Genomic DNA, 11,873 nt, shown 5'->3' with positions numbered 1-11,873 from the left:
CACCCTGCCCAGAGATGGAAATGCTAGTGACTGGTCTCTGCTAGTTCAGCACGGCTCCAGTGACGGAGGTCTTCATGCATTGACATGGGCTTTTTATTAGAGACGTTCCAGCATGCTTCTAATGTAAAACAGTGAAAAATGTTTTCATTGTAAGCATATCGCATCCTTAAGGCGACTGATAGCAGAGCAGCAGTCTCACAGGTGTTGATTTTGGGATTGAAGCTTTGCTCATGTGGCTGGAAACCTCTAACATGCTCAAAATCGGCCAGAAATTAGGTTAGGTTAGCTAGGTCCAAATGTAAAAGGAGGTCTCTCTTTATGTCTATTCTCTCCTAGCCCCGAATACACATGCCCAAAGACGGATTCCAACTTACATCTTCTGGATACCAAGCATGGCTAAAGCAGGTTGGACTCTGTTCCTGTTTCTTATCTCTTGTGAGGGGTTGTGTCAGACACCTGTGCTTGTCTCATTAAGTAAAGTACATGTACAGTTCCAATGCAATTGCAGTGCCATGCAAGCTAATACCCTGCATTGTCATGTATGTGTGTTTTTGGTTTTTTTTGTACGTGTGCATGTTCTGTGTGCATCACCTCCTCGCAAGCCTTACGAATTCACCCTTCTGTTTTGAACTTTGATTTGTAAGAATTGTCTGCAAGGGAAAGGGCTCGCATCACGAAAGGAGGTCTTCAACAACCGCTCCAACTGCAGAATTAAAATGAGGCTTCAAACATAAGGCTATACGGTGGTGGTAATAATGGGAAGGCCAGCAGGTTAGTACACACGAGACTTGCATCTAGAGCCTAATTCAGATCTGATTGGGTGAAACCCATTTGGACATTTGCTCACATCACATAACCATCGTGCAGTTTGACACAGTCTGACACTGTTGGGACTCCCTGCTCAGAAGTGGCCTATTGTTATATTACTTGGGCTATTATTAAAGGCCAATCTTTAGATGTCTCAACAGCCTAGCTCTCGCGTTTGCTGTCAGCCTCTCACTTCCGCGAGTGAAAAATTCCCCTCCAAAAAGCATCTTCCTAATTTACAGATTGCATGTATAGAGGTCTTCCTGGCACAGACCTCTTCATGGGAGAACCCAGTGTCAACAGAGCTAAAAGTTGCTGTTTTTGTGGGAAGCCAGAATGACTGTGTTGTTATGGCAATGGAAACATGGAAGCACACGGAGAAGCTGCATCCTGTTGTCGTGGTAACTAGGGTTGTGAAAATGATGAAGTGGCGTGTTGAAAGGATCCGAGCCATTACGAACCCAGGAGGAAGAAAGAGCCAAGTCCGTTGTGTTGGCTGGCGGGGAGGGGAATAAACTGGGATCAGTTTATGACTGGTCTGAGTGGAGTTATTGATGGTCTTTCTATGAGTAATAACTGAGGACTTGTTCCTGCAGGGTGCTTAGTGTCCTTCACTCCCACTGATTTCAGTGGGGCTGAATGGTTCCAAGCACTGAAAGAGTGAATGGGGAACAACAACTTTTGGTGGTCTTGGTAGATTTATAACACATTGCAGGCGCTCTGTTTGTGTGGCTGCCTCTCGTTCTCCTTAGTCCTCTGCAGGAGTGAAGGGAAGCTAGGATATGGAGGCTGATGCCTTCTTGATTTAAACATCTGCTGGAGATCAGTAGAGGGATCTCAACTCCGTAGTCCATGTCTGGTGCGACAGCTCTGGTTTGTCGACCAACAGGGCACTGCATCCATTTTTTCCTTTGCTGGTGGGCTGGGCGATAGGGAAAGGGTAGTGTGGGTTGTTCCTGAGGTCAGCCTGTTTTAATTTTTACTTAAATGATGTGCCTGTGCTCTGAGCCACGTGGAAGGGGTACATGTTATACCTGATGGGCACACACAAAGTAACTGTGCTCAGTATGCAAGCTGGCCACGTGGAGACATTTATTAGTAGATGTTTAGGATTGTGAATCCAAAAAAGATAACAAAGCCGGTAGGGAAATATATATCACCCAAGCGAGGGACTAACAGAGGGATAGGGGTGAGGAGGGGAACAAATCTACACTGGGACACAAACCGAACAAAACATCATATTTAGCAGAATTGGTGTGCATGGCCAGCATCCTTCCCATTCAGTTTGCTAATAAGCAGCTACCTCTCAAGTCTTGCTTCTCCTCATTGTATGACTTCAGTAAAGTTGCGAGCCTGCACTGGTGACATCCAAACCTATTGTTGTGGAAATTGCGTTGAATTTGGAATAGCACCGCTATGATTTTACCAGGGCAGGGTGGCTTGTCTTTTGTTGAGACAGTAATAGTTTTGGTAAACAGCGGAGATGGTAGGAGCGAGGCGAAAGTTAAATGGGTTTGGTTTGAGGTTACATGTAAAAGCTTGCCTTGTTTGAAAAGTCCATTAAAAGCAGGGTTTTTTGAGGCAGACTCACTTTTGTTAAGAAAAAAGAACCACCTACGTATTCACCCAAAGAGAATGGAGCAGTGTTTGTGCTTTTAACAGGTTCTCCAGTAATGATTCTTTTCCTCAGTGTAGCCGAGTATTGATCTGCTGCCTGGCTTGCACACAACGTGAGAAGTATCCCCGTAACACAATGTATTCATGTGGCCTAAAAGCACTTTATATTACAAATGAGGTGGAGGAAGATGGAGTTCTGCAAGACTGGACACATACTATAAATATCCATAAAACTGACAATTTTATCTAAAAACCGGGCTGGCTAGATTTGCATATTTTCAGCCCGTTTAAATTGGAGCTAATCGTTGAACACTACCTGAGCATGGGTCGCCCACACTCATGCCATTACCCTCTGCCCTTTAATAGCAGGTTTTTATATTTAATGTTGCTGTGCTGTAGTGGAGAGCTAGATTATGTACATACGTGGGCTAGAGGAAATGCAATACGGATGACCAGAAAGACAGGTTGGCTTCAAAAATAGGCTTTTCAGTAATTTGTAAAGCTCAATTTTCTCTCTGCTTCCTGTGAGTTTATCCCTTGGAAAAAAAACCCCCAGATACTTGCAATTCTTGTGTCAAGTCCCGGTCTTGATTTAAACTTGTCCTCCAAATTGCATCAGTTGGCAACATCCTGGCCTCTTGTTGTTGACCTTTTTTGAGGATTATCTTAAATTGGTTTCTAGAAGCAAAGTTTTAATGTGCATATAAAGATGATCAGTGGAAATGTCTTATTCCCGTTCCTCTTGCCATACAGATACTGTATGATTTAAATCAAGCTGTGAAGTTGGGCAAATTAAGCTCTTAATTGGCTGAACAACCTACAAACATTACTTTGATTACAGTAACGCAAATACCAGGTATTGATCTCTCAGCGAGGACATTTAGAGTTAAAACTGACCGTGGGACTTCAGAGGTACCATTAGGTGCTTTAGGTATTGTATCGCATCGGATACGTAATATAACACACTCATCTGAGCCTCCCTGCCTCCCACGGTCCCTTGCAGTAGGATTTTTAGAGCCAAGTTATAAACCTGTAAAAATGTTTTATACTGGAAATTCTGGTGCTACCTTAACTAGATTGGTGCCAGCAAAGGCCAGTATAATCGAACAAGGCAGCTGAGATATTAATGGGCTGTACTTCAGTCAAGTCAGCTGGAAAACTGGGTATAAAAACCAGGACATTGGTGAAAACCAGATTCTTCCATTAGAGCCAAGTGTTTGTAGAAGAAGAGTGTTGGGAATCTAGAGATATTTTGTCATATTGTCACTTGGCATTGCTTCCTTACCTTGAGAAAGGCATACTCTGCATTTCCAATGGGTTCAGAGAGACTTTAGATTATTTGAAAATTAAAATGCATGCACTGATTTCTTGGGAGGGAAGTTAAAATAATCTTTCTACACACAGCTCATTAATAATGCTTGGCATTTATTTAGTACTTGGAGAATGTAAAGTGCTATGCAAACATTTAAGTAGTCCTCAAACCGCTCCTGTGTGGTAGGTGCACAACATAACAATAATCCCAAGTGATTGCATAGAATTATACAAAATTGGAGACAGTAAAGACTAATAAATCATCCAGTTCATCTCCCCACTACTGCAGGATTTTTCCCTACAGTACATAATTTGGGAGCTTTAGAGTCAGCCTATGCAGATTCCCCAAGCGATGGGTTTTCATCCTGTCCTTGGGAGACTCTTCTTTTCGTACAGCCTCCGTGCTTTCAGATCCTGCAGTTGGAACGCTATGGCTTCTGCTCACCATTCATTTAATTTCTGTGTCATCTTGTCTGTCATCTTCGGTGACTCTGCAGGCCCTTATTGCTGTTGGTTCCAAGTGCTGCGCTCCCTTTGTAATATTAAATCCTCGTTCCTCTTTGAGTCAAGGTGATGCTCAGATGGTCAGAGAAATAATAAGCGACTTGCCCAAGGTTTCCCTGAAAATTTTTCCTATCCGAGTCAGGAATTAAACTTAAGTCTGCTGTGTCCTGGGTTAGCTCCTAACCTGTAGGCCATCCCTTCCCTCCACTGCTCTGGTCATATATTAGGATTTCCAATCCTAACGGTGTTAATAAACTTGCCCCGTGTTTCCTCCTTGGTGCAGCAGGCTTCTGACTGAGACTTAGGTTCTCCTGTAATATAAATAGCAGAACAGACGGTAAGGGTACAGCACCAACAGCCGGGCAATTAGTACTTAACACGTCTCATGCTGGCAAGGCAAAGAAAGGCATCCCGGGTTAGTGCCAAATGGAAAGAACCCACAAGTGTGAGGGGCATGGGAAATGGATGGAGGTATTGGTAGGAAAAGAGGAGAAATGGGAGGCATATGACATTAGTGATGGAGAGGCAATTGTGTACAAGAGGGGAGAAACAAAGGCAAGCTGTGAAGGTCTGGCAGGTTTGGGGATGGGACTTAGCAGTGGTTGTGCGTTCCCTTTTTGGGAAGGCTAATGTTTTTTGTATCAGCTTGATTACAAAACCTCACTCTAAAACTTTCAGATATGTTTTGTGCTTTAGATCTTACTAAGGAATAGTGCAGAAGGCTGCTTTTAATGAGTCAGAGTAGTAGTAGTATTTAGACTTATGCAACTGCTTTATTAATGTCCTATTTTGGATATCTGTATGAAAGCCTTTACATGCAGTACCTTCAACGAAGCAGATGGCTTTTGCATTGGTAAGCTCCACAGAGGCATGCAGTGATATTTATGCCCTGTGGATTGTAAAGTTGCTCTTCATGGAAATGGCAGGATCCACTGATGACAAAGTGGAAGTCCCAGAGGAAATGTCAGGTTATGACACTGACACTTCCTTGGATTTCAAGAATTAATATTTAGGACTTCTGGAGGTTGTTGTGGTCTCTACAGAGTCATCCAGCACCAGGTTTACTGGGAATCTTGTGCATATTCCAGCTGGGAGTGCTGGCTTCAGGTGGGGAAAAACTTCTCCTGCACATCTAAAATTGATCCCCCACAGGTAAGGAAATCCTTGGGTAATATGTGCAAAGTGGATTCAGGGAATTAGCTTAATGAACTTGCAATCCCAATGCAATCCCTTCTGGAAAGTTATGATCAACAGCAGAGGTACAGGTGGACTGCAGAAAAGTTGATCAACTGCAGAAGTTCAGAAATGGTTTAGAACAACCACATAGAAAAGTCACGGCTGGGGGAAAAATTTTATGATGGATTGTGTAGAAGAGTTTACCAAATTTACTATGAGCTTTTGGTTGGCATGAAAGAGAAACTGGGACTCTCGCAACTGAGTTCAATGATCAGTGACTGGGTAAGAAGTCCAGTTTATGCCCAAAGTCAATTAAAAGTGGGAGGCTGCCATCTCTGAATGTTGCTGGCAACAGAACCAGTGTTTTTATAAATAAGGAAATATATTGTTGCCCCCTGGGTTTTAATTTTCTCCTGGGAAATGGTGGAAATGCTAAAAGGCCCTTAACTGGGGTGGCACTAAGGCTTTCATTGTGATTCGGCAATGAAGGAGAAGCATGAGGCCCCTTTTATTAATAACCCGTGAAAGCATTTGGAAATATTTGGGCCAAAGATGTGAATGCGTTCGTGGTCATTTAGAAATTCAGGGCGGCCCCGTTTATGATAGCGGCTGCTTTTCAATTCTGCAGGCCTCTGAGGCAGGATCAGTCAGCTAGGGCTGGCAATTTGAGGAAGCCGTAGTTCCCTGTTCATTTTATAGCTTTAAACTTAACAATAGCATGCTACCAAAAAGACACTGACTAAGCAAATCTGAATGATCTTTTCTGCTGGAAAACCCCCCCGTTTAAAATAACTTCAGAGCACAGCAGCCTGGGTTAGTGAGAGAATGTCAGCTGTAATTATAAATTTTCTGGGTTTTGTTTTTGGCTTAATTAAGATTATAGTTTGGGGGGGGGGGGATTTCTTCCCTTTTATATTTTTCTTATTTCCAAACAAAAGCGGAAAAAAAACTTTTAGAGAAAGTTATAAAAGTATTAATTTGCTTTGGGCCATTCTAGTCTCTTTGGTAAATTCATAATTAGGCATGGGTTTTTTTTTTTAAATGTGTATTCTGGTCTCTCAGGTATATAACTGCTCCATAACTGGTAAATCTGTATTCATATGTTAGTGTTTTTAAAGGCATATTATTTACACAATTCACTGAAATGGCTCCTTTGGAAGCTGGGTGACTCTCTCAAGTAATTATGTCTTTAGTATGCCTAGTATCCACAGTTTAAAAAAAAAAAAAAAAATCGAAATTCAAGGAAGTAGAACTTACTGTTCATTCAGGGTTTTTTCTTTTTTTGTGGAATTTTAAGAAAACGCCATATTGGCCTTGCCCTGCACCCCCTCCCCTCCCCAAGATGTGTAGAGCATATGATGAGGTGTGTGCCAAAATGCCGTTTATTTTTAGCGTGGGTATTTTTAAATCATTGAACACTAGAAACTCCTTGTTTCCCTTTTCCAGCATTCACGTTTTTTTCTTTCATTCAATGCATGTGCACGCGTGCATGTTAACTTACATGTGTGTATATGTGCATGTATTGGGAGAGGCTACAAGATCGACGACGGTTCCTCAGCTGAGGATTTGTATGTCACCTTGAAGTCCATGTATCGATAGACACCGTCCCCTGAGAACACCATTTTCTAATGCAAACACCAACTGATTCGTATTGGCATGTTCCATATAACAAGCTCATTTCAGTAGTGACACAATGTGCAAATTGCACATGGAGTGCAAATGTCAACTTGGTATAAATTGCACTCTGGCATTTGTTGGTCCCTCCAAGTACAGGGACAAAAGGTGCAGTTGAGCAGCTCTGCAATCCTGTGACTCTGTTCCCATGCTTTTCCGATGATCTTTGATGAGTTTTTTTAAAACAAGGAGAATGTCAAGAATTCCCCTGCCCCCACCCAGGAAATCCCAAGTCATTTCGCTGTCTGCTGTGTCTATCATGGTGTCAACAGAATCAGGGTAGCAATGCCCCTGTGACCGCTTTCCTCTCGCTGTGCGTGGCTGGCATAACCTCACCCAGGACACAGATCCTAAGCCCCATTTCCTTCCTTTTTATTTTTAAAATGCATACAAGCAATGAGACTCCCAGAAGGGGTGTCGCGCAGGACTCGGACAGATTGTAGGTGGCCAAAGGCCTCGCAATACTCCTATGTGCAAAGTGACATCTTTTCATAGAAATGAGGGATGGAGAAAGATTTTTTTTTTTTGTCACAGCTAGTCCAGTCCCAGCAGGTACAGGTGGGGATGTTATTCTACAGCAAGTCTCCATTGTGTTTTTTCACTCCTATTTTACATGAGTCAAGAGCTAGGACTTTGATTGCTTTGGGAGAAGTCACATCAGTCATGCCTAGGTGGACTTCACAGTCCCTCTCCCTCTTCCATCTGCTTCAGCTTTCTTTAAATTAGTCTTATTTCGTTCCCCTTTGATCCCTACTGGGCCAAATGGAACAATTCCCCTGTCTCCTTAGTGTTACTCATAAAATCATAGAAAATGAGGGTTGAAGGGACCTCAGGAGATCACATCTAGTCCAACACCCTACTCAGAGCAGGACCAGCCCCAACCACATCATCCCAATGGGATGCACCTGAAGGAGTTGCAGAGCCACTGGCCATCATCTTTGAAAACTCATGGTGATCAGGAGAGGTCCCGGATGATTGGAAAAGGGCAAACATAGTGCCCATATTTAAGAAAGGGGAGAAGGAGGATCCAAGGAAGTACAGACTAGTCAGCTTCACCTCAGTCCCTGGAGAAATCATGGGGGAGATACTCAAAGAATCCATTTCTAAACACTTGGAGGAGAAGAAGGTGATCAGGAAGAGTCATCATGGATTCACCAGGGGCAAGTCATGCCGGATCAACCTGATGCCTTCTGTGAGGAGGTGGCTGGCTCTATGGATGCGGGAAGACCAGTGAATGTGGTATACCTGGATTTTAGCAAGGCTTTTGATACCGTCTCCCACAGCATTGTCACAGGTGAGCTAAGGAAGTACGGGCTGGATGAATGGACTGTGAAGTGGATAGAAAACTGGTCAGAGCATTGGGCACAGAGAGTAGTAATCAATGGCTCAGCCGGTATCAAGCTGGAGTGCTCCAGGGTTCGGGCCTGGGGCTGGTTTTGTTCAAGGTCTTCATTAATGACCTGGAAGATGGGTTGCAGTGCACCCTCAGCAAGTCTGCAGATGACACCAAGCTGGGGGATGTAGTAGATACACTGGAGGGTAGAGCTAGGATTCGGGGTGACCTTGACAAGCTGGAGGATGGAGCCAAAAGAAATCCCATGGGGTTCAACAGGGACAAGTGCAAAGTCCTGCACTGAGGAGGGAGCAGTCCCCTGCACCGGTGCAGGCTGGGGGTGATGGGCTGGGCAGCAGCTCTGCAGAAAAGGACCTGGGGGGACAGGGGACAAGAAGCTGGACAGGAGCCAGCAGTGTGTCCTCGGTGCCAAGAAGGCTACTGGCATCCTGGGCTGCATTGGTAGGAGTGCTGCCAGCGGGTGGAGGGCAATGATTCTTCCCCTCTATTCAGCACTGGGGAGGCCACATCTGGAGTCCTGTGTCCAGCTGTGGGCCCTCACTACAGAAAGGATGTGGACACATTGGAGAGAGTCCAGCAGAGGGCAGCAAAAATGGTTGTGGGCTGGAGGGCAGGACTGGTGAGGAGAGGCTGAGGGAACTGGGCTGATTTAGTCTGGAGAAGAGGAGACCGAGGGGGATTGAATATCAGCCTTCACCTCCCTGCAGGGGGGCTGCAAAGAGGACGGAGCTGGGCTGTCCTCAGTGGGGGCTGATGACAAGACAAGGAGCAATGGGCTCAAGCTGCAGCAAGGGAAGTTGAGGTTGGATATTAGGAAAAAAAATTCTTACGAGGAGGGTGGTGAAACACTGGAGCAGGTTACCTAGAGAGGTGGTGCAGTCTCCATCCTTGGAGGTTTTTAAGAGTTGGGTAGATAAAGCTTTGGCTGGGATGATGTTGGAGCTGGTCCTAGTTTGAGCAGGGGGTTGGACTAGTAGTTGGAGCTGGTCCTAGTAGTTGGAGTAGTTGGAGCTGGTCCTAGTTTGAGCAGGGGGTTGGACTAGATGTGATCCCCTAAGGTCCCTTGTAGCTCTAATTTTCTATGATTCTATCCCAGCCAAGGCTTTGTGTAGCTGAGGTTTCAAAACCTCCAAGGATGGAGAGACTGGCACCCTTCTGGAGAGCCTGTTCCAGTGCTTTATTATCCTCCTCCTGAGAGAGTTTTTCCTAATATCCAACCTCATCTTCCCTTGCTGCAGCTGGAGTCCATTGCTCCTTGTCCTGTTGTCTGTCTCCACTGAGAACAGTCTTGCCCCATCCTTTTTGTAACCATCCTCCAGGTAGTTGAAGGCTGCTAGACAGTGATCATATTCTGTGTCTATGTGCATTCCTAATGACTGTGTTGGGAGATGGGAAAACATTTTTAGGTTTTTCTCACGGTTAGGAGAATCCCCAATTACTTAGGCACTTAAAATGTAACAACCCAAATCACAGGGCCCTGTACTACAGGTGCATTCAACTTTGAGGGGCTTGGTCTGGTCTTAGATGTAGAAGAGAGATTCTTGTTCAATCCTATTGTTTTCTTCTGGTTGAAAATGCAGAATAAGGAGATCTGGATTTTGCATTTTAGCTTTGCTACTAACTTGAGAGTGAGCAGGCATCACATTACCCCTCCTAGAAAATGAAAGGTATTATAGTAGTCCTATGGGTGCACAAATGGCAGAGCAGTGGATGCAGTATTTAAAACCTCCACTCCAGATTGCTGTGCATCTCACTGGTGTCTTTAGGACACTTCCATTTTGATCTTTATGCAAAGACTTTAATCCCATAACAATATCTCTCAGCAGCGTTGATGCCTTCAGATAGACTTTTTGGAAATCTGAAACACTATTGTATTCCTAGACAGCATCTATAAAAATGCTATCATCGATTTCTTTTTTCATGCTATAACAAATTCAGATTTTCCTTGCAACGAATTCTTTGTGCGCTGTATTGATAAAATATAATGGTAGTAGTAAGGCCTATTATGTGTTTTTTTTCTAGGAGAGGATGCATTTCTGACTTCTAACAAAATACAGTAAAATAATATGATGTGGCGTCTGGTACCACGTACCTACTGCAGGGACACAGAAGAGAACAAATTTGATATAACAGGACTGGTGAGAGAGCTTTTTCTGTCAAGGTAAAGCGTTGTCATCAGTGCTTAAAACCTGACAGAGAGAAGACAAAGAGTAGGAGTAAACAGTCAGTTTTTGACATTGGGAAAGGTTTAACACTGGAATTTATATTGGACCTGGTCTTGTGCTTAATGTATTAATACTTGGCAAGAGGCATGAACAAAACAATAATCTAGGTCAGGCTAAGATGAAGAAGACTGAGGATTACCAGGACTGACTGAAGTTAAGTAAATGGATTTCATGATAGCAAATGAAATGCAGCATTGATAAATATGAGATAAGGTCTGGACTGAATAATTTAAATCTATTTGTTGCTGCGTTCAAAATGAGCGTTTATTGGGTCAGAAAAAAATATCTTCAGTGCCCTCGGAGAGGCTCAATAAAACCTGAACTCCACCATATACTGGTTGGAAACACGTAGCATGTGGAGAATGGGCGTTTAGAGAGATGGTGAGCAAGAAGGGATGTGATGGGGCTATCTGAAATAGCACGTGCTCTTGAGAAGGCAGATATGGTACTCCTATATATCTTTAACCTAATACAAGAGCAAAGGGGTGTACAAACGCAGTCGGTGTAAAACTGATCAGAGGAAACATAGTATAACCTGATAAGAGGAACTCCTAATTAGCCCGTGACTATCTTTCCCATAACATGTAAAAGAGTCTAGCAGGGTTGAAGGAAGAATTAGACGTTTTCTATTATATGTTATATTAGGGAGGATATAAACTTGTGCTTCTGAGGCTATGCCAACCACAATGTGTTAGGGGCTAAAAAAAACAAACCCAAACTGGTCTTGCTGAGTTTATTGTGTTACCAACAATTGTTTTAGGTATTTTGTGCCAGGCTTCTGCCAGGAGGGTACACAAGTAGGTGTCTCATGGGTCTGACCCGAACCCACATTTCCTACGCCTCCGGTGCGGGAGCGTGTTTCTGCCTGCAGCAGAGGCCTGGGAACGGGGACTTCTTTTCTCTTTCTGGCTGTGTTATAGGTTTGCTCTGTGGCCTTGGGTAAGACACTTCTTCATCTATAAAATGAATATAACAGCCTCACATGTGTTGAGGCTTATTAATTTTTGTAAAGCACTCTGGGGTCCCAAAGTTGTCACACAAGTCCAAGTCCTAATCAAATGACAGAAGCGGAGAGCTGCTGCCATGGGTTAGGCCCAGTGCTCTGACTGTGGCCAGATGGGAATACTGGCATTCCCATCTGGCCGCAGTCAAAACTCATAGTGCTTTGTGCATCCATTTTGATTTAAAAAAAAAAAAAAAAAAAA

At 43.8% G+C, this 11,873-nt stretch overlaps 1 protein-coding gene across 7 annotated transcripts in view; it reads left to right on the top strand.

Moving 5' to 3' along the window:
* Window positions 1–320: 320 nt before the first annotated feature.
* Window positions 321–11,873, top strand: part of BTRC (beta-transducin repeat containing E3 ubiquitin protein ligase) — a 147,776-nt gene continuing 136,223 nt past the window's right edge. For 2 of the 7 annotated variants that reach the window (XM_019502710.1, XM_019502709.1), the window contains exon 1: window positions 321–405. In XM_019502710.1, coding sequence (XP_019358255.1) covers window positions 349–405 — 57 coding nt within the window. In that variant the 5' untranslated portion in view covers window positions 321–348. The remainder of the gene's footprint in view (window positions 406–11,873) is intronic. The other 5 variants (XM_019502713.1, XM_019502712.1, XM_019502708.1 and 2 more) reach the window with 4 other exon arrangements.

Source organism: Gavialis gangeticus, unplaced genomic scaffold (assembly GCF_001723915.1).
Source record: "Gavialis gangeticus isolate Ggan-Ray unplaced genomic scaffold, GavGan_comp1, whole genome shotgun sequence".
In the NCBI taxonomy this organism is placed as follows: Eukaryota; Metazoa; Chordata; order Crocodylia; family Gavialidae; genus Gavialis; species Gavialis gangeticus.
This window is presented reverse-complemented; position numbering and strand designations above follow the sequence as displayed.